At 48.0% G+C, this 21,762-nt stretch overlaps 1 protein-coding gene across 1 annotated transcript; it reads left to right on the top strand.

The window, feature by feature from the left end:
- Nucleotides 1-659: 659 nt before the first annotated feature.
- Nucleotides 660-21,134, top strand: hsd17b7 (hydroxysteroid (17-beta) dehydrogenase 7). Its single transcript, XM_084307458.1, has 9 exons — nucleotides 660-800; nucleotides 7,515-7,718; nucleotides 7,972-8,064; nucleotides 14,293-14,407; nucleotides 18,696-18,890; nucleotides 19,480-19,593; nucleotides 19,891-19,947; nucleotides 20,067-20,165; nucleotides 20,467-21,134. The coding sequence occupies exons 1-9, from the start codon at nucleotides 766-768 to the stop codon at nucleotides 20,566-20,568; spliced, it is 1,014 nt and encodes a 337-aa protein (XP_084163584.1). The 5' UTR covers nucleotides 660-765; the 3' UTR covers nucleotides 20,569-21,134.
- The last annotated feature ends 628 nt before the right edge of the window (nucleotides 21,135-21,762 follow it).

Raw genomic sequence — 21,762 nt, 5'->3', positions numbered from 1 at the left:
TTAAAGAGCACCTACGGGAGGCTGCAATTCGAAACTGGCCACCGTAAATGCCCAAAACCCCCACCACCTCCTAATAGACAGTCTCCTCCCCACCGCATGTATATAGTCCCTCCCCGCCGTATGTATATTTCTCTCCCGCCCACCCACCCCCTCCTAATGTACAGTCCCCTCCCCATCATATGTATATACTCTGTCAGGATCTAGGGGTAACACTAACAGTACTGTATATTTGAATACCGTTTATGTCACAAATGTATCAGTACTAAATACCTATATGTCCCTATGCCATAAATGTCATGTATGTTGTGTATGTCATAAATGTCTATATGAATTGAAAATGGGGGACCCTGATGGAAACAAGACAAACGTCTTTCTCAGGTCTGCATCCCCTTAACAATTGTATGTATTGAGCCGTACTGTATTGTACCCATTCTGAAATCTGTTAAATAAAGTTTTCATTCATTCATTCAATCATTCAGTTGGACGACGTTCCACTGCGTCGAACTGTGTTTCGGAGGCTGTGACGTACAGGCGTAGAGACGCCTCTGCTGTGGAGTGTGGCTGACCTGACCGTATACGTAATACTATTGGCTAAGGGCAGCTGCGGAATCCAATCACAACCCGGGGGCGGGGCTAATAATATGACACCAGGGGAAGAACAAATAGCTCTTCGGGCCAGGGTCCAGAATCTCTAGCATTTTTTGGTGTAGAGTTTTATAAACAGAAGTTTATTAATCAATCAACAATCAATTTCACTCAGAGAACATGAATACGGTGGTGTTGGTGACTGGAGCGAATAGGTAATTATGTTTATTATTATTATCTTAATCTCTAAACAGAATCAATAAAGTATTACAGCAAACAGTTAATATTGTGTAGGCATCATATCTCCCTATAAGGTAGTCGGAAGGATATTTATATAGGATAATAATACATTGCCGGATTTGCCGCGGTTTCAAAACTCTTTTATTTATTTATTATTATTATTTTTAATTATTTTTTTTACACATCAAGTACATGCTACGTATAGTCCAATTGAGACGCTAGATGGCATACGTGCTGTGCAGTCAAGTTTCACGTTCAAGTTTGTTTATTAGTTGTCACAATAAAATACATGTACTTTACGATGAAATGCTTGGTTCTGTATGAGCCCCTGAGAGTGTGCTTCATACAGTAAAAAAGTAAGTAAAAGAGGAATATACAAATAATATACAATACAATAATAAATCTAAAGATTGATTGATTGATTGAAAACTTTATTAACAGATTGCAGAATGGGTACAGTACAGTACAGCTCAATACATACAATTGTTAAGGGGATGCAGACCAGAGAAAGACTTTCGTCTTGTTTACATCAGGGTCCCCCATTTTCAATTCATCATAACATATGACATACACGACATACAGTGTGGCAATTCCAGGTGTAGGGGTGGCAGAATAAACAACACACAGACAGGTTGCAGTTCCCAAAATCATACTCTTTATTTTCTTAGTCAAATAATAACGGTTTGCTGTCGGCCGGGCGGCGTCTCCGCTCTGTGGCCTTTTGCCTTGCGCTGCTACGGGGGACTGAGAGGAGGCTCCTCGGCTCCATTAAGTCCCCCCTCTCCAACAGGCGCACCGCGCCGTGATTCGCTAATCAGGTAATCACTCTGATGGGTATTTAGTGACAGGTGCGTCCGGAAGCGGACGCCCAAACATGGGCAGCGCCCAGCCATTGGGTCGCCACATAGCGCCCATCAATCACCAAGCCCAGGGGTGGCTTGGGGTTGCCACAGTACCCCCCCTCCAGCTCCGACCGTCGGGGAAGAGCGTCCGACGCCCAACAGGCATCCTTCCTGGAGAGGGCGTCTGCGTTGCCATGCGCCACCCCTGACCTGTGAATGACAGAAAAGTTAAATGACTGTAACTCCAGAAACCATCGAGTCACCCTGGCATTGGTCCCCTTTGTCTTGGCCATCCAGACTAGGGGGGCGTGATCCGTCACCAGCGTGAAACGCCTCCCCAGCAGATAATAGCGGAGCGTCTCCAGTGCCCACTTAATTGCCAGACCTTCGCGCTCCACCGCAGAATAGTTGCGCTCGTGTGGCAGCAGCTTCCTGCTCACATATAAAATCGGATGTTCCTCACCCTCCAGTTGCTGGGAGAGGACCGCTCCCAGTCCCACCTCTGATGCGTCTGTTTGTACCGTCATCTCCTTGTCGAAGTTCGGGGAGATCAGCACCGGTCCCGAACAGAGGGCAGTCTTGAGGTCCTCGAACGCCGCCTCCGCCTCCGGTGTCCACTTCACCGTGAACGGCCGCCGCGCCTGGGTCAGATCTGTGAGGGGAGCAGCGCGAGCAGCAAAGTTAGGGATAAACCTCCTATAATAGCTCGCTAGCCCATTAAATGTCCTGACCTGCTTCTTGGTTAAAGGGCGAGGCCACTCCCTTATTGCATCAATCTTCCTCTTCTGCGGTTTCACATTGCCCCGGCCTATTGTGAACCCCAGGTACTCTGCCTCTTCTAATCCCAGCCTGCATTTCCTTGGGTTGGCGGTGAGACCCGCCTCCCGGAGGGCCCCCAACACCGCTCTCACCTTTTGGAGGTGGGTGTCCCAATCTGACGAGTGGATGATAATGTCATCGAGATATGCGGCTGCATACTCCCGATGGGGCCGTAGTACTCTGTCCATCAGCCTCTGAAAGGTAGATGGCGCCCCATGCAGGCCAAACGGGAGAACTTTATAATGGAACAGCCCATCTGGGGTGGAGAAAGCCGTCTTCTCCCTTGAGGCGGGGGCCAGAGGGACTTGCCAATAACCCTTCGTTAGGTCCAGTGTCGTGATAAATCTGGCCAGGCCCAGTCTGTCAATGAGCTCATCCACTCTAGGCATGGGATAGGCGTCAAACTTTGAAATTTCATTAAGCTTCCTGAAATCATTACAGAACCTGGTTGTTGAGTCGGGTTTTGGCACTAAAACAATAGGACTGGACCACCCGCTATGAGACTCCTCAATTACTCCCATCTCCAGCATGACCCGCACTTCTCTTCTGACTGCCTCTCTTTTTGCCTCTGGGATACGATAGGGCTTCAGCTTTACCTTGTCTCCCGGGCTGGTAATGATGTGGTGCTGGGCCAATGTGGTGCGGCCCGGCGTGGCCGAGAACACGTCCCGGTTCTGTTGGACCAGCTCCCGAAGCTCCTGCCGTTGGGTCGGGGACAACTGTTCCCCGATGGGAACATCGGCCGCCTCTGCCACCTGCTGCGCAAAAGGGGGAAGAGGGGGGGGCGAGAGCAACACATCCCGGGCATGCCATTTCTTCAACAGGTTAACATGGTATAACTGTCGATGCTTCCTACGGTCGGGCTGGTGGACCTTGTAGTTGACGGGACCCACTTTCTCGATTATGTCGTAGGGTCCCTGCCATTTGGCTAGGAATTTGCACTCTGCTGTCGGTACCAGTACTAGGACTCGGTCCCCCACATTAAACTCCCGTGGCTGTGCGCCCCGGTCATAAATGCGCTTCTGTGCGTCTTGGGCCTGTTGCATGTGTTCTCTCACCACTGGCCAGAGCGCCTTCATCCTGTCTCTCATTACCTGCACATGCTCTATGAGAGACCGGTGGGGCGACGGCTGTTCCTCCCAAATCTCCTTTGCGATGTCCAGGAGACCCCGCGGCTTGCGGGCGTAGAGCAGCTCAAATGGCGAGAAGCCAGTGGAGGCCTGTGGGACCTCACGCACAGAGAACATCAGAAAGGGCAACAACTGATCCCAATTCTTCCCATCCTTCTCCATCACCTTCCTTAGCATGCTTTTCAGGGTCTTGTTAAAGCGCTCGCACAGTCCATCCGTCTGCGGATGGTATATGGAGGTTCGTAGCTGTTCCACTTTCATTAGTTTGCACATTTCTTTCATGACCCGCGACATAAAGCACGAGCCCTGATCCGTGAGAATAGAGTCGGCAATTCCCACCCGACTAAACAAATGAAAGAGCTCCCGTGCCACAATTTTGGCCGTCACCGTGCGTAACGGGATGGCTTCGGGGTAACGGGTAGCATAATCTATGATTACCAGTATATACTGGTGGCCTCGGGACGATTTAACTAGAGGGCCCACTACGTCGAGGGCAATTCTTGAGAATGGGGTCTCAATGATGGGCAGCGGGATCAGAGGACTTTTATATTGTACCTTTGGTGCTGCGCGTTGACACTCTGGGCAGCTCCGGCAATAGTCCTCTACCGCTCTCTTCATGCCCGGCCAATGGAAACGCGCCCTTATGCGCTCCATGGTTTTGTCCACGCCCAGGTGCGCTCCGAGGATATGTGAATGCGCCAGCTGGAGTACAGTGGGAATAAAGAACTTCGGTACCAGCAATAGATCCCTAACCTCATCATTCTTTTTTACAACTTGGTACAGCAACTGTCTTTTTATTGCAAAGTGAGGATATGGCAGGTTACTCACCCCCTCCACGGGATTTCCATCTATGGTCTTGATATTCGCCCGGGCCTGCGTTAGGTTTGGGTCTTCCAGCTGGGCCGTTCCGAACTGACCCGCCAGGTCCCTCCCCACCTCGTCCGCCTGGGGGAACTCCGCAAAGGGGTCCTCGTCACTGTTATCCGTCTCGGGGCCCGCTTGGGGCGCTGGCGCGTCGTCACCCCCACCTGATGCCGTCTCTGTCTCACTCCCCGGTATATCCAGGGGTTCCGGCGCGTCGTCACCTACATCTGAGGCCGTCTCAGTCTCACTCCCCGTTACGTTCAGAGCACACACCTTCGGCTGACGTAACCCTTTCTTCTTCCTCGGTTTACCCGTAGAGGGTGGGGTGCGCGGGGAGATGACGGCTGAGCACAGCTGGCGATACAGGGGGCAGTCTCGACCAATCAGCAGCGCTACCGGCAGGTTAGGTATGACGCCGGCTGTCATCGAGCAGACCCCCTTGGTGGTTGTCAGGGTGATCGGCGCTGTAGGATACAACTTTGTGTCCCCGTGCACACAGGACACTGACACTTGCGGAGCCTCTGCGTCGCAGTGTGCCAAATGGGGCTGAACCAGCGTTATGGCACTACCCGAGTCCAGGAGCGCTACGGCATCTTTGTCGTTGACGCGCACGGGTAAAAGTGTCGCCGATGTTTCCTTATGGGCCCAACAGGCTGCGCCATAGTTGCACGTCTTTCCGCGGGGGTCTGAAGCTGCCGCCGATGGCATGGACACATCCCGGCCTGGGCAGTTCCACGAGAGATGCCCGGGCTCGCCGCAGTCGTAGCAGCGTCTTTGGTCCTGGTCGAACAGCGGTCTTCTTCGGGGTAGTTCGGGCTCACCTGCGTTCCCTACCCGGCCCCTTGGGCTGGGCTCGTCGGGACCCCTCCTTGTTCTCGGCCGCTCTGGCTTTTCCCCTCGCCCCCCTTTGAGTAACTCCCGCGTTACCTGGTGGGCCTCCACAATATTCACCAGCTGCTCCACGGAGCGGGGGTCCGCTTGACTCGCCTGCTTCTTCGAGTCATAGGGGAGGGCTCTGACAAAGCGGTCCATAACAATCCGTTCCAAAACCGTGGGCCCTCCGGGGTCAGTCATTAGCCAGGCTCGGCTTGTGCGGACCAGGTCGTGCATCTGGGAGCGCGGGGAGGCCTGTGCGTCATACACCCAGTCATGGAACCGCTGCGCGCGGGACTGCAGACTATGGCCGTACCGGGACAGAATTTCCTGCTTTAGCCGAGTGTAGTTCCCGGCTTGCTCCGGTGGTAGGTCCTGGTAGGCCTTTTGTGCATTACCCGACAGGAAGGGGGCCAGCAGTCCCCCCCAGTCGTCTTCGGGCCAGCCCTCCCGGCCGGCGGTGCGCTCAAACGCCAGGAGATAGGCTTCTATATCCTCCTGCTCCGTCAGCTTGGGGATGAAGCGCCCGGGGTTAGGCCGCGTCCCGGCGGCCCCTTCCTCCTGCCGGTGAGCGGCCATCCACTGGAGCTCCGCGTGGATCATCCCCGTCTGTTTCCTCTGTTCGTGCAGGGCCTCTTCGTGCCGGGTCTGTTGTTCCATGCTCGCCTGTACAAGCTGCTGCACCAGCGCGTCCATGCTTTTTCCGTTATTAAATTTATATATATATATATATATATTATTATTTTGCTCTGTGGCCTTTTGCCTTGCGCTGCTACGGGGGACTGAGAGGAGGCTCCTCGGCTCCATTAAGTCCCCCCTCTCCAACAGGCGCACCGCGCCGTGATTCGCTAATCAGGTAATCACTCTGATGGGTATTTAGTGACAGGTGCGTCCGGAAGCGGACGCCCAAACATGGGCAGCGCCCAGCCATTGGGTCGCCACATAGCGCCCATCAATCACCAAGCCCAGGGGTGGCTTGGGGTTGCCACAACAGATAGACAGTACTGCTACATCTATACATTTATGACATATCAGATTTGCAAATACACTACTGTTTGTGATACCAAAAGAGTCCAGAAAAGAGAGTATATACATTTGACGTAGAAACTGTACATTGGAGGGTAGGAGGGGGGGGGGGCTGTACATTGGAGGTGGTTGGGTGGGTGGGGTGGGACACTGTACAACTGTACAAGCAAAACTGTACATTGGAATATTGACAAAACCATACTTGGTAATTTACTGTACATTGGGTTGGGTTAGGACATTTACAGGGGCCAGTTTCGAATTGCAGTCTCCCGTAGGTGTTCTTTGAGAGTGTTTTTGAAAGTGGGTAGTGATTCACATTCCTTTACAGCTTTGGGTAGGGCGTTCCACATTGATGTGGCATAATTGCGAAACGTGTTTAGTCCCTTGTTTGAGCCGAATCTGGGTTTAACATGATTTGTGGAGCTCCCTCTGGTGTTGTGATCGTGGTATTCACTGACCTTTGGGAAGTATTTTGACATGTACATGGGTACCTTGGTCGTGTAGATTATCTTGTAGACCAGCTTAAGCCTAAATACAATCTAAGTACAGTGAGTAAAAATGAGTAAACAGTGAGGTACAAATGCAGACAATGAGGTACAAAACTTTAAGGTAAGGTGCAAATGCAAATGAGGTATGAATGTAGTGCAAATCTCTTTAATAAATATGGAAATATCATGTAGTCTTGCATTTCAATAATGTTTTTTCTAGGGATGAAAGGAACCACCTCCTCAAGTTTCAAGTTTGTTGAAAACATGTTTGTTGTTAGATGTACATACCTCTGTCCTGTATGTACGAGAAGGAAACATTAATCTATGTTCAGAATAGTTAATCTTTTTCTCTTAATTCTTGTGAATAGTTAAATTAATCTACCATTCCTCATTTTGCTGCAGTTGTAAACCTCTTCAAGTTTTGGAAGGATGGGGTTATATATTTAAGACAATACATATGTTTAATTTAGTGTTGTCTTAAATTAAGCAAAATGTGTTTTGGCCTGTCCAAAACCCCTGTGTGTGTGTCTCTCTCTCTCTCTCTCTCTCTCTCTCTCTCTCTCTCTCTCTCTCTCTCTCTCTCTCTCTCTCTCTCTCTCTCTCTCTCTCTCTCTCTCTCTCTCTCTGGTGTGTGACTGGCACTACAGTGGTATAGGCCTGGCACTCTGTGAGCGTCTCCTCACAGAAGACCCATCTCTGCAGCTCTGTCTGGCCTGCAGGAACATCCGTCGGGCACAGGCTGCCCGCTCCGCCCTTCTGACCTCTCACCCGGAAGCCCAGGTGGCCCTGCTGCAGCTGGACACCAGTAGCATCGCCTCGGTCTTCAATGCAGCCAATGAAGTCAAACTCAGGTGGGTGGTAGAGACAGTTGCAATGGATTAACAGCACAGAATCTAAAGGCACATATTCAAGTACAAACAATGTTGTACACAAATATACTGTACATATAGGCTATGATATTATGTTATAAACACAGCATTTTATAAAGACTAATTCCCACTAATAGTTAAGTAGGGAAAAAGTACTTGTGATGATGTCAATTGCCAAATATCAGTGCCTTCAGGTGTACATAAATGAATGCAATACATTTCGTGTGTCCTACAGGTACAACCGGCTGGACTGCCTCTATCTCAACGCAGGCATCATGCCCAACCCACAATTTGACAGGAACGCCTTCTTCAAGGGCCTCTTCTCCAGGTACAGTGCTGATTTTAGGCTCTGCCATGTAGTAGCAAATACAGTTATAGTTTTGTCTGGCTCTACAAATCCCTTGACCAGAGTGAGAGTGTTCTATTGTCAGACACAATATGCTATTGTTGTTAGGGTAGCGTTAACTTGAGCCCAAGAGCAGAACACAGGGGAGAGGAGAATGAGGTGGTTTTGTTAGGGCAGGGGTTGGCGGAGCCCAATAGCAGAACACAGGAGGAGAGAGAATGGAGCGTTTTAGGTTGGTTTTAATGTTCACCCCCAAGCAGACAGGTATACAGGTACAGGAATGTGCAACAGGTACAGAAATGTGCAAGTAGACACGAGCAGGTGCACTCCTCGTGCTGCGCAGGAGCGTCCAGGTGGGTGGTGTCTCTGGAGCGGTAGTCCTGGGCACAGGGAGAGCAAAGATTAGGACAAGGCATGTAACAAGGACAGAGTACCAAGGCTAGGGTGCGACGTCGTACCTATAGTTAGGTTAACACTGCGACGAGGGTAGAGCAGGATCCGTGGGCTGAAGTAGGAGTTCGTTGACGAGGGAATCCGCATTAATTGATGTCCCTCTAAGCAGTGTGGGAATCCTGGGGTCGGATGCTGCCCATATAAGGGTGTGGAAGGATGAGGGGTGAGGAAGGCTTCCGCCGTGAAGGAGTGGAAGGAGGAGGGGTGAGGAAGGCTCTCGCCATGATTATGACAGGACCCCCCCCTCTACGGGCGCCTCCTGGCGACCCTCCAGGCTTGCCAGGGTTGGCCCGATGGAAATCCCGGATGAGGGCAGGATCCAGGACCATCTGGCAGGAGACCCAGCTGCGCCGTAGCCCTCCCAGTCCACCAGGTACTGGAAGCCGCGACCGCGACGACGCATGTCCAGTAACTGCCGGACGGTGTAGGCCGGGTGGTCGTCGATGATCAGCGGAGGGGGAGGTTCCGGAGCTGGGGGAGACAGGGGACTGGAGACCACCGGCTTCAGTTGGGAGACATGGAATGAGGGGTGAATGCACATATGGGAGGGAAGCTGGAGTCTGACGACTGAGGGGTTAATGAATCTTGTAAGGGCCAACAAAACGGGGGGTGAGTTTTTGGGAAACTGATTTGAGAGGCAGGTCCCGAGACGAGAACCATCTGACCTGGTTGATAGTCAGGGTCCGGTGGTGGCGGTCGGCAAAGCGGCGATTCTGGTCAGCGGAGCGGAGCAGCGCGGCCCTGGTGTCCTGAGAGGCTGACATGTGAGTGGATTTTGACTCCCGCTCCTTCCCACTCCCACAGAAATAATCCCATCCCATCCCAATCCCAAGTGAGAGTTTAGAAAACATCCCACTCCCTCCCACTCCCACAGAGGACTGATCCCAATCCCATCCCAATCCCGAGCCAAACTTTTATAGAATCCCACTCCCATCCCACTCCTGTTTACCAATCCTGCTCCGTTTTTCTGCCTCAGTACATGGGTCACATCATGTCTGTAGGGCTGTACGTTAACTTTTTTTGCACATAGCACTGGTGCTACAGAGGTTGATAGTTTAGTAGCACAGGCCAAAATCTTGTAGCACAAGTATAAAACGTGTTATATTTGTAACAGTCACAAATGTGCCTATTGTTTTGTGTTATTTAGTTGCAGTGCCATGTTTGGCTGTCATTTTCTTTTTTTTTAAACTTTGGCCATTCCGCTGGCTCTTTTTTGTGTTTATCGCATTTACTCTTGTCAAGAATGACCGACAGAAACAGGCTGAATGGGTACAGATGGGGGGGAAGACACTCTGGGAAAGGCACGGCTGCAGTCCGGGATTCGAACTCGCTAAACCCCAGATCCGTGACGAGCACGGTTGTCCCCGGCGCCGAAATAGCGCTCGAGGTACGCGGTGAGCTACTGGAGCTCCCCTTTGGCTGTCATTTTCATGCTGACAAGTTGACATCACACAGCCAGACACGTTACGTGTAAGGAATTATGGGATTTGGTGTTGGATGTATGGACTAGGGGTGGGAATCACCAGTTTCATCACGATACGATACGATATCGATTCTTTGGACAACGATACAATATTTGCCAATATCACAAAGTCTGCCACGATACGATACGATGCAGGTGCCTGCAATCGATATGAGACGATATCATAAGCCCATTCAACACAATCAGTAACATTTAGATCAACTCAAAAAAGGTAACGAAAATATAATTTGAAAGATATAAATTTAGCTCTTCCAGACATTTAAATGAAAAACAATCTATTGTTTTAATACAAATAGACCTCCTGTTCACTGTAAAGTGCCACGTTTTGATATATTGAGCTTTAAACTTGAAATAACTTTTTGGAACTCACAACTCACAACACACAACCTAAAACCCCTCCCTACCTCCCTCTCCCAAACAGTTCCTAATTATTTTTTATGTTGCATGATCATGTATACATTTATTATGTATTATATTTGTTATGTTTAAATATCAACATTATCTGGCCATCCTCAGTAAATACTATCAAACTCCTTTGACCTCACCTACTTAAAATCATTGACAGAGAGAGGCTGAGGCTCCCCCGCCCCCTCCCTTTCCTCACTGTTTTCTCTGCCTCTGACCCGGGTTAGCTCAGCTTAGTTACCCGGTAGCAGCTAACTAGTTAGTTTTGGTGAGGATGCAAGAGGCACGGTGGTGTAGTGGTTAAACACTGTCGCCTCACAGCAAGAAGGTCCAGGGTTCGATTCCCGCTTGGGGACCAGGTTTCCATGATGCCAGTTGGTGGGGTATCTCCCAGGCCTTTCTGTGTGGAGTTTGCATGTTCTCCCCGTGCTCGCAAGGGTTCCCCCCCCCGATAAGATAAACCCAATGGAAAAACATGCACAACAACAAGATCGATAACGCTGTGGCATCCTTGACGAAGACGGACAGGAGCACTTGGATTGGTCCCCTGGCGCGGCTCACGTTGCGCCTGTTTGCTCCCGGCTGCCCTTGGGGGGGAAGGACGACGGGATGGGTTAATCGCAGAGACGAATCGCATACATGCATCGCATGCATGCCGATTGATGACCTCTGAGCAGGTCCTAAATTATTATTATAATTATTTATTAAAGCATGTAAGATGCATTGGAAGCGTTGCAGGGAAAAACAGGCAGGGACTTATTTCCTGGTCGCAAAATGCGCACTCTAACATAACATAGCTGTTGTTGTTGGGCTGCCGGAGCTGCGCTTGGGAGGAAATGCCACAGGATTTTTTAAATAAGAGTATCGATATGAACCGAACGTTGCTAGCTTCCGGAGCCATAGATATTATGGCTGGAGCTGCGCTTGGGCGGAAACGAGACTTGCCACAGGATTTTCAAAATAAGAGTATCGATATGAACCGAATGCCTATCGCACGGGTGCTAGTGCAGTAGATTTATTCATCGCACAGACAGATTTTTTCATAGCGCGCTGTACAGCCCTGATGTCTGCCTTACTTAAATATAAAACCACCAAACATTTACATTAGTGATGCACCAATGTATCACTCCCGTCCAAATCCCGTTGATTTTGTTGTCATAGTTCCCACTCCTTTCTGCTCTTGTTGACTTTTACTCCCGGTCCTGCCCAATCACGGGATTCAAAGTGAAATTGACTCCCATCCCGGGACCCACGGGAATCCCGAAAAGATGTCATCCTCGTCCTCCCATATCCTCCTGCAGCGGTGAAGGTGCGCCTGCACCGAGGGAACTGAGATCTCCTCCTCCTGGGTAGGGAACAGTGGAGGCTGGTAGCCCAGAGAAGACTCGAAGGGGGACTGACCTGTGGCAGCGGAGGACAAGGAGTTGTGGGCGTACTCGATCCATGGCAGGAAGGCGCTCCAGCCAGAGGGGTCCCGGGTCGTGACGCAGCGGAGGGCGGACCCCAGGTCCTGGTTGGCCCGCTCCGACTGGCCATTGGTCTGTGGGTGGTATCCGGAGGAGAGGCTGACCGTGGCCCCCAGGGCCTGACAGAAGGCCTTCCAGACCTGGGAGATGAATTGAGGCCCTCTGTCGGAGACGATGTCCACCGGGATCCCATGAAGACGGAAAACGTGGAGTACCATCAGGTCCGCGGTCTCTGAAGCAGAGGGAAGTTTGGGGAGAGCAACAAAGTGAACGGCCTTTGAGAATCGATCAACAATGGTGAGAATGACTGTGTTACCGTGTGAGGGGGGTAGACCGGTGACGAAGTCCAGGGCGACGTGTGACCAGGGCCGGCCAGGAACAGGCAGCGGACGGAGGAGCCCGGCAGGTGGTCGGTGGGAAGCCTTCCCACGAGCACAGACAGTGCAGGCAAGGACGAAGGCGTGGGTGTCCTCCCTCATGGAGGGCCACCAGAAATGCCGCTTCAACAGGGACAGGGTTCGGTCGATCCCAGGATGACAGGCGAACCGGGAGGTATGGATCCACTGGAGCACCTGGGAGCGGACAAGGTCGAGGACAAAAAGCCGGTTAGGAGGGCCGTTACCTGGGTCAGGCTGGGTGCGTTGGGCCTCCCTGACCCAGGTCCTGATTCTCCCAGGTGGCGGAAGCCACCAAGCAGGTGGGAGGAAGGATGGTGTCGGGGCGAAGAGGACCCCCTTCGGAGACAAACTGATGGGAAAGGGAATCTGGCTTGACGTTCTTGGAGCCGGGCCTGTAGGTCAAGGTGAAGTTGAAAAGCTGGAGAACAGCGTCCATCGGGCCTGGCGGGAGTTCAGGCGCTTGGCCGTCTGGAGCTCCTGGTTCCCAATGTCATAGTTGACTTCCGCCGGAGACAGGCGACGAGAGAGGAAGGCGCAGGGGTGTAGCTTCTGGTCGAGGGCGGAACGCTGGGAGAGGACTGCTCCCACACCGGTATTGGAGGCGTCCACCTCCACCACAAACTGGCGGGACGTGTCCGGCTGGACGAGGATGGGCGCAGAGGTGAAGCGCCTACGCAGCTCCGAGAAGGCGGAGTCCACTTTAGCGGACCAGACGAAAGGCACGGAGGGCGACGTGAGTTGGGTGAGCGACCCGGCTGTAGTCCCTGATGAAACGTCTGTAGAAGTTCACAAACCCCAGGAAGCGCTGGAGCTGCTTGACATTGGCGGGCCTGGGCCAGTCCACCACTGCCTTGATCTGATGTAAACAAGACAAACATTTGTCTTGTTTACATCAGGGTCCCCCGATCTTCAGTCCTTTTAGTCCTTTTAGTGTTCCTCTTATACTGCTGGTGTCATTGAGCCGTTCCTCTTATACTGCTGGTGTCATTGAGCCGTTCCTCATGCGTGACTCCACCTGCTTCTACACAATGCACTGTTACGAGCAGAAATAACCTGCTCAACAACACACCGGCTGACTCAAAGATATTCAGACGACCCAACCCAACCATCCTTAGCTGCAGCAATCATCTGCAAAGCAAACACTATAGTCCCACGACACACACCATCAACTGCAGCAGCACCACCTCTCACTACTTCCCTCTGTCCGTGGAAATGGGTCCCTATGATGTAGGAAGCCCTGTTTCAGCAACAGATACGGAAACGGGTCCCTATGGTGTAGGAAGCCCTGTTTCAGCAACAGATACGGAAACGGGTCCCTATGGTGTAGGAAGCCCTGTTTCAGCAACAGCTTTGACTCCCTGACCTAGCCAGGAACATGTTAATTTTGACCAGTTGGCCTGTACATTTTAATGTATTTTTTTTGTGGCAAACTTGTTGTGTGGCATCTGGTGACCAACTTCTTTAAATCTGCCATTTATATAATTGATAGGTCAAACCATATGACCGCTAAATCCAATTGAATTTCAGAAAAACACACAGTAAACAGGAAAGTGATGTGTTGACCATGTGAATTCATTGTCCGATTTGCACCGAATGTGGCAATTATGTTTGGCTTACAATAGCAAGGATGCCTGTAAAGTTTTTTGTCATTTGGCCTCATGGTGGTGCTATTATCACGAGACAAAAATTGTACTCCCCAATTATGATGATATTTGAAATGTGTTGCTACTTTGCCACCCAACTACTACAAAATGTAGTTAAACTAGAAATTGTACTTCATGTAGTTAACTGCTATCTATCTATCTATCTATCTATCTATCTATCTATCTATCTATCTATCTATCTATCTATCTATCTATCTATCTATCTATCTATCTATCTATCTATCTATCTATCTATCTATCTATCTATCTATCTATCTATCTATCTATCTATCTATCTATCTATCTATCTATCTATCTATCTATCTATCTATCTATCTATCTATCTATCTATCAAACTGCAGCAATGTCATCACTATGTTTGCCACTGGGCAGGGAATCCTGACACAGAAGGACAGCATCACTGCTGATGGAATGCAAGAGGTGTTTGCCACCAACCTCTTTGGCCATTTCCTCCTGGTGAGCCACTGTTACTGTATTCTCTGAAGTCATCACATGATTTAATGATCATACATTAAGAATCAATAATAGTTATTTCAAATAAAGAATCCTATAATTCTGTATTGATTTAATTTAATTAACAGGCCCAGCCTATGTCCTTCAAACGATTCAAACGAGTTGTAGTGTAGATGTCACCTAATCTGAGGAGCCTAGATGCTTTCGCTACATATAGTGTGGTATGCAACTATGCATGCAATACATAGAGTCTGTGCTGCATCTGTGGTATTTAATTATTCAGAATGGTTGTTATATGGTGTGTGTGGTGTGACGTCTGCATACACTTCCACCTGCATTATCAGAATGCAGTATTACATTGTGTGGGAAACATATTCTTGTTGGGAGAGCAATCTCTCTCCTCTGACCTTTTACCCTTGAATTGGAAGAGGACACTGAAGCCGCCTGTCACTTAGCAACAGCGCTCATTAAAAATTAACACCTTGGTTCCTATGACAACGCACTGTCCTCAGCTTGCCTCAAGGACATTGCTGATAGCTTGTTTTAGACTCTCATCTAGTATTCTGCTTACCTAAGGTGTTGGCAGATGAATGTTGACTACAGTGACATATCCTGAAATATGTCTCCCCAGAGATGTCTTCCTAGAAGGACCTGCTGTTGAGACTCGCCGGGACTTCTCGTCAGGCTCTGTCACTGTTTTCAAACTGTTTACGTGAAGAGGTTGAGGGCTTGTGTCCATGTAGCACCTTTTCCTGAGCACCTATATCCAGTCATTCTCAATGAGGAGAGAGCATGTGCGACTGCATAGAGAAAAGGTGTTGCACACTTTTGTCAGAGCACTCTGCTTTTTCCATGCGGCTGCTCTGAGCGGTTCAAGTTGAAAACTGACACAAATAGGCAACTTTTTTCATCAGCTCTGGAAGAATATGCTGACCAATTTACAAAATTGAAAGTGACATCCCTCATATTTAAAGGTAGAATCTGTAATGCCGTCGAATATCAACTTGATATTGTGCTTAGTTAAAGAAAATTGTCTGATGTGTGGGTTGAATTTCAGTGGGAATAGGGAATGGGTTGCTACCAGGGGAGGAAACTAACTTTTTGGCTTACCAGCCAACTGGCGAGTATCTGATTTTTTTTACCAGCCAAACAGATTTTTTACCAGACAAAAAAAATCGCTAATTGTGATAATTACTTCTTTGTATGTCAAGCCGTGTCAATGTTGTGTATGCATCTGGTTAGGCACACTGTGCCTTTAAGACAGCACGGTGGTCTTACGACAGTGCTGTGAAGTACCGTCAAGTGTTGTGGTAACGTCAGTTGGGTTGGTGTGCTGTTGTGCACAGTGCACTGGTTGAGCTAACCCCTTTCGTGACTGCGATGTGCAAGCCAGGGGCTTTTGAGCATGAAATAAAATGTCTAACCTTACGTCGTAGTCCGGTGCTTTTTTGGAAACATTATAGTCATAACAGATACACCTAACTGGCTGCTTTGAGCACACAGGGCTAACGTTAGCTAGCAAGCAGCTATAGCTAAAACGCTAACTAGAAGCTAACCACTGTATACAGTTCCAGTAGACTAACATTACACCTCTGTGATTTAAATGTGTCCATAGTAACTTATACTCGAGGGTTGTACTAGGGTTGGATGCAGTTCCCCGTTGGTCAGTCTGTCTGTTTTCCATCTTCTGTGTTTAACGTTATATGTTTGCGAGTGCTCCTGATGGCTAGCCTAGTACCGCGGGACTTTTATTATTATATGTCCGCGGGTTGGCCAGTACTGCGCAAACGTTTATTAAACATATGTCCGCGGGTGGTCTTGTGCAGTGCTCTCGTGGCACTGTCAACTAAAGCGAACACTCAGAAGACGTGCACCGTTTGCCAGTGCAGTGATTGCAGAATGTTTTATTTTTTTGTATACTCGCCAGCAGGGGAGGAAACTAACTTTTTGGCTTACCAGCCAACTGGCGGGTATCTGTTTTTTTTTACCAGCCAAACGTAAAAAATACCAGCATTTGGCCAGTAAAGTGGCCTAATTTCCTCCCCTGGTTGCTACTGCTGGCCACACCTCAGGCTCTGCCAAGAGAGGTTTCTAATAAAAAAAAAAGTAACAATAGTGCAATACCAAGCTGGGCTCTTTTGCCTAGAGGTCGCTGTTTGACTGCATTACATATTCTACCTTTAAGCAGTTGATTGCTATTGCACAGACAATTGTAGGTGTGCACATATGACAGTTTTGTCAATGAACTGATGTTGAGTTTTCAGTGAGGGCATCACCTCCCATTCATATTCCCTGCTGATATCAGCGCTTCATCCAAGAGCTTCATCATATCAGCGCTTCATCCCAGAGCTTCATCTCAGCTTCATCTCAGTGCTTCCCAGAGCTTCATCTCAGTGCTTCCCAGTGCTTCATCTCAGCTTCATCTCAGTGCTTCATCTCAGCTTCATCCCAGTGCTTCATCTCAGCTTCATGTCAGTGCTTCATCTCAGCTTCATCCCAGTGCTTCATCTCAGCTTCATGTCAGTGCTTCATCTCAGCTTCATGTCAGTGCTTCATCTCAGCTTCATCCCAGTGCTTCATCCCAGTGCTTCATCTCAGCTTCATCTCAGCTTCATCACAGTGCTTCATCTCAGCTTCATCCCAGAGCTTCATCTCAGAGCCTCATCTCAGTGCTTCATCCCAGAGCTTCATCCCAGCGCTTCATCTCAGCTTCATCTCAGTGCTTCATCCCAGAGCTTCATCCCAGTGCTTCATCACCAGCCAGAATAAGACGCTATGTGGACACAAGCCCTAAAAATGCATGATCAACTACAGACAACTCTAACCCTTAGTCCAGCAACTCCAAGGTGGAGAAAACACCACAAGCACCCAATCAGATGGATATTCAGAAGATTGGATATTTAGGGTGAAACTGGCACGTGCAGGAGATCTCCTAGTGTTAATCCATGTTTAACATAATCCAGCATTGTCCCATTATGAGGCAATGATGTCTTTCGCTGGCATCCTCCTCAGTCACAAAGTCCAGAACTGCCATTTCTGCTGATGTTGTTGACCTTGGAAGTTGTTCTTCTTCAGGGCAATTGACCATATTCACAGGGTGGCCATTTTGCTCTTATGTCATGCTCAGGTTGGATTCCTAAGCATGACATAGGAGGAAAATGGCTGCCATGTGAATATGGTCAATGGGAGACGTTTACCAAATGTATTAAATTCATCCTTGGCCGACTTAACTTAGCTGAATACATTCATGCTGAAAATACAGGTTCTCTCCACTCTAGGCTACAGTTAGACCTAAAGTAGGGCTGGGCGATATGGAAAAAAATCATATCGCGATAACGATATGATAATTTTATTTTATTTCTCGATATCGATAATTATCGAATTGTTATAAGTATAAAAAAAATTAAAAAAAAAAAATTTAACAACAGATGTATGTTTATTTTGCAGCAATTCTTTGTCATTGCCGCCATCTTTAGTGTTACATCCCCTCACACTCCAGTTCTCAGGCTGCAGCTGGTTTAAAAGCTAAAGTAAACCGGCTTCTCTGCTGGCTGTGGCTCCAGAGGAGTTGAACAGTTCTGGCTCTGCTAGTTTATTTTCGATCTTTTGGCGCTTTTTTGGTGGACAAACCACCGCACATGTGCACTGTGACTCGTGACTGGAGTCTAGTTCTGCTAGCACACATAGCCTACTGTGTACAGACGGTTTCAAAATGTATTTTAAATTAGAAAGCAAACAAAATAAATGGACAAGAGAAAAAGAAATCTGAATTTGGTCAGTATTGTCATTTGGACAAGCAAAGCCATTACTTTAAGTTGCAGGCAAGAAAGACAAGTCTGTCCACTGTCTCTGGTTTTAAAACTGCCCTGTTGCAGGTAAAAAAAAAAAAAAAAAAACATCGATTTTTTTTTTTTTTTCGATATTCGATATCGATTATTAAAATATATCGCGATATTTATCGTTATATCGCCCAGCCCTAACCTAAAGTACAACATTACACTATAACACCACAACACTATTGTTGTATACTCATCCGGTTATTTCATACAACATATAACATATAATAATGAGACACGAGACAAACAAGGGTAATTTCCAGTGACATCTCTTTAGTGGTAAACTCAACACAGGTGATTACAATGACGCCCCTACTTAATAGCAGGGGGCGTGACACGCCGTGACAGTATCCGATAAGGGACAAACTTAGAATGTCAATACACAACAACTATAACATTACATTTGTGCAAAGATGCACTGTGTGATCTCTTTTTAACCCTGTGTTGTGGTCCAGGTTAGGGAGCTGGAGCCGATTCTGTGCCAGGCAGACCGGACCTCCCAGGTGGTCTGGACCTCCTCCAGTAATGCCCACCGGTCTGCGTTTAGCCTGGAAGACATGCAGCACCAGAAAGGCACCCAGCCTTACAGCTCCTCCAAATATGCCTCCGACCTGCTCAGCCTGGCACTCAACAGGCACCTCAACAAGCAGGTCAGCTTTTACACATATCTTAAAGGGATAGTTCTGAATTATTTTGTAACCATAGCCCTATTTGCTACTTACCAATGATTCTCAGCACAATCCGTGCTGTTCCTCTGTGGCTAACTAGCTCCAGCTAGTTAGCCACAAACCAATGCAAAGCCAATGGGGTCAAGCTCCTGTCTGTACAAGCTGTCGTCTTGAGTCACGTCAATATCATTGGTACGCAACAGATGGGGCTAGGGTTCCCCAAATCAGAACTATCCCTTTAACACTTGGGTTGTGTTTGTGGGATGCTCTTATCTGAAGTACCATGAGTACATACTGCACAATTATTTGTATCTGTGGCTCCAGTAGGAATCAAACCCTCGACCCTGGAAATGTTGATAGTATCATGCTCTAACTGTCGAGCTGTATAGGGCCATTTACTAATGTACTGTATATCACAAAACACAGTTAATGTAACAAACGCCTCAACATACAGATGACTTAAACACTCCCCAACACATACAATACCTCCTGGTGATTTTACAAATTGGTTAAATATGTATTATCATGTTGATGACGGTGATCTGACTTGTGTTATGACTGTGTTGTTTAGGGCTTGTACTCCTCCGTGATCTGCCCAGGCTTTGTGATGACCAGCCTGACCTATGGCATCCTGCCTGTCTTTCCAGCCATCCTCTGGACCCTGATCATGCCCATATTTTGGCTGGCGAGTGCACCTCTCATAATGTATTGACTGACCCCTGTTTTTATTAATTTGGTTCCCTACCAGGATGCTGCTCTTACGGTTATTTGTAAAGTACGTCCAAAAGGTCATCCTTAACCATTTCACTATACCACACTACAGAAGGTTAACCTTCTGACCTTCTGTAGTGTGGTAGTGAAAGGGTTAACCCTTTGTCGTGTTGCAGTGAAAGGGTTAACCTTCGGTATTGTCGCAGTGAAAGGGTTAACCATTTGGTAGTGAAAGGGTTAAAACCTTATCTTTCTCTTACATCGTTTTCAGATCAGAATGTTTACTAATACCTTCACGCTGACACCTTACAATGGAGCGGAGGCTTTGGTATGTAAATCACCCCCAACAGCTCCTCAAGAATCAAAATATGTATTAGTATGTGTTGTAAAAGTGCAAAGTCATCCATTGATTTTGGGAGTCTTGACACTGAATCTTCTCCTTTGTAGTTATGGCTTTTTAAGCAGAAGCCAGAATCTCTGGACCCCCGAGCAAAATATCACAGCTTGACATCTGGGCTCGGCAACAACTATACACAACCTTGCAAGGTATGACATAACATTCAGGAACGCTATTCATCAAAACTCAAAAGCATGGCTGACCGATTCTAAATCTATCTCAGCTGTATTCCAAGTTTGAATTGTTTTGCAACCTAGTCTGGTGGTTAGCTATATTAATTGGAAATGTGTGGGACGGCTGTCAGAACTATGGAATATGTAATTATCCACTCCGACGTGTGTCATAGCTCTTGTCTCTGCGTGAAAGCTGTTCCAGATAAAGACTCAATACTCCTTTGTGCTCCATCTCACCATGACATCTCATTAGTCCTCTACTCTGTTGACTCCATAGATGGATATTGATGAGGACGCGGCAGAGGGCCTGTATGAGAGATTACTAGAACTAGAAGACAACGTGAGGAGGAAACTGAAGGAAGAACAAAATAGTATCTGAGCTCCACCACACAGAAGCTGTGAAGAGCATGGACCACAGGACCAGTCACATCTAGGACTGTATTGAGCCACTGCTGGTATTATGGGATATTGGGCCGACGTGCTGAAACAGCAGCGCATTGGAGAATTTCCTCAATTCTAAAATCCGACATCTGATAAGAGTCATGCTTTAATGTGTCAGAAATCAAAGCAGAGAGACTTGCTTTTCTGCTTTTTCTTTGAAAAGCATGCTAAATCTTTCTTTCTCATCTGCTGGCAGTGAAACATGTTATTGGTGCATTCCTAATTGACCACAAGCACCGCCCTCTTTTCTTGATCCTCCAATCCGTCAATTGATCATGTTTTACTCATGTAGGTTTGAGTGTTTCATCCCTGATTTACAGATCATCAGGTTGCAACAACATGCACATTTACTGTGGGACCTAATAGACAAGGCATTCCATTCCTGTATACCTCCGTGAGTTTACAGCATGATGAAAGATCAAATTATACTGAGTTGAATAATATTCCAAACACTCTGAATATGTATTTCCAGTTTGTTGTTTGTGTCTTCATCGATGTATAAAATAACTCAAATTAAATCCAAACATGTTATCCTGATTGATGTTTCTTTTTTTCCAAGTGGGTTAAAGAAATGTTAAAGCCACTTTGACTACAGCATTCAAGTTTAATAAACTATTTGAGGATACGACAAAATGCAGCTTAATAACACTGTCTGCTCGTCAAAATAAACACATTTGATTGGTATTAAGTGTTTAGACTAGAATACAACAAAGCATTCTCCTCCCGGGATAATAACGTCTTTTTCGCTCTCCTTAACCTACTGTATGGAACTGATGTCCTATTCAGTCCAACGTGCGCCATACAGTAGCTGGCTTACGCTGTCCTCGCTCTCGTTCTCTACAGCTGCGTGATTTTCACAGCAGGCTCCGGTGTGATCTGACAGACTCAGATCAGTGTCCCCCAAAAAGTTTATGTAAGTGGTCTGTGTGAGCCAGTCCCCCGTGTTCTGGTGTGCGTGTGCCCCTTGGTGCGCACCTGTGAGGTGGTGAATTCGCTCTTGTGGCTTTTGGTCGCATATCCAGCAGTTGTTCTCCGATGCCTCCTCTGCAACAGTAGATTCATCATCGATTCCGCTCAATTTCGGGTTACAGAAAGCCCAGACCATTCCGCAGAAATAGACGAAAAACGACCC

The sequence above is a fragment of the Notolepis coatsorum genome, assembly GCF_963971535.1.
Source record: "Notolepis coatsorum genome assembly, chromosome: 2".
Lineage (NCBI taxonomy): Eukaryota > Metazoa > Chordata > Actinopteri > Aulopiformes > Paralepididae > Notolepis > Notolepis coatsorum.
Note: the sequence above shows the minus strand (reverse complement) of the source record. Positions and strands in the feature narration are given on the sequence as shown.

Bases quoted from the DNA above. Each gene is read 5' to 3' on its own strand.
- hsd17b7 (XM_084307458.1), top strand. From the start codon at position 766: ATGAATACGGTGGTGTTGGTGACTGGAGCGAATAG. The intron at 8,065-14,292 runs GTACAGTGCTGA...ATCAAACTGCAG, and splicing joins TTCAAGGGCCTCTTCTCCAG to CAATGTCATCACTATGTTTG. The intron at 14,408-18,695 runs GTGAGCCACTGT...GTTGTGGTCCAG, and splicing joins TCTTTGGCCATTTCCTCCTG to GTTAGGGAGCTGGAGCCGAT.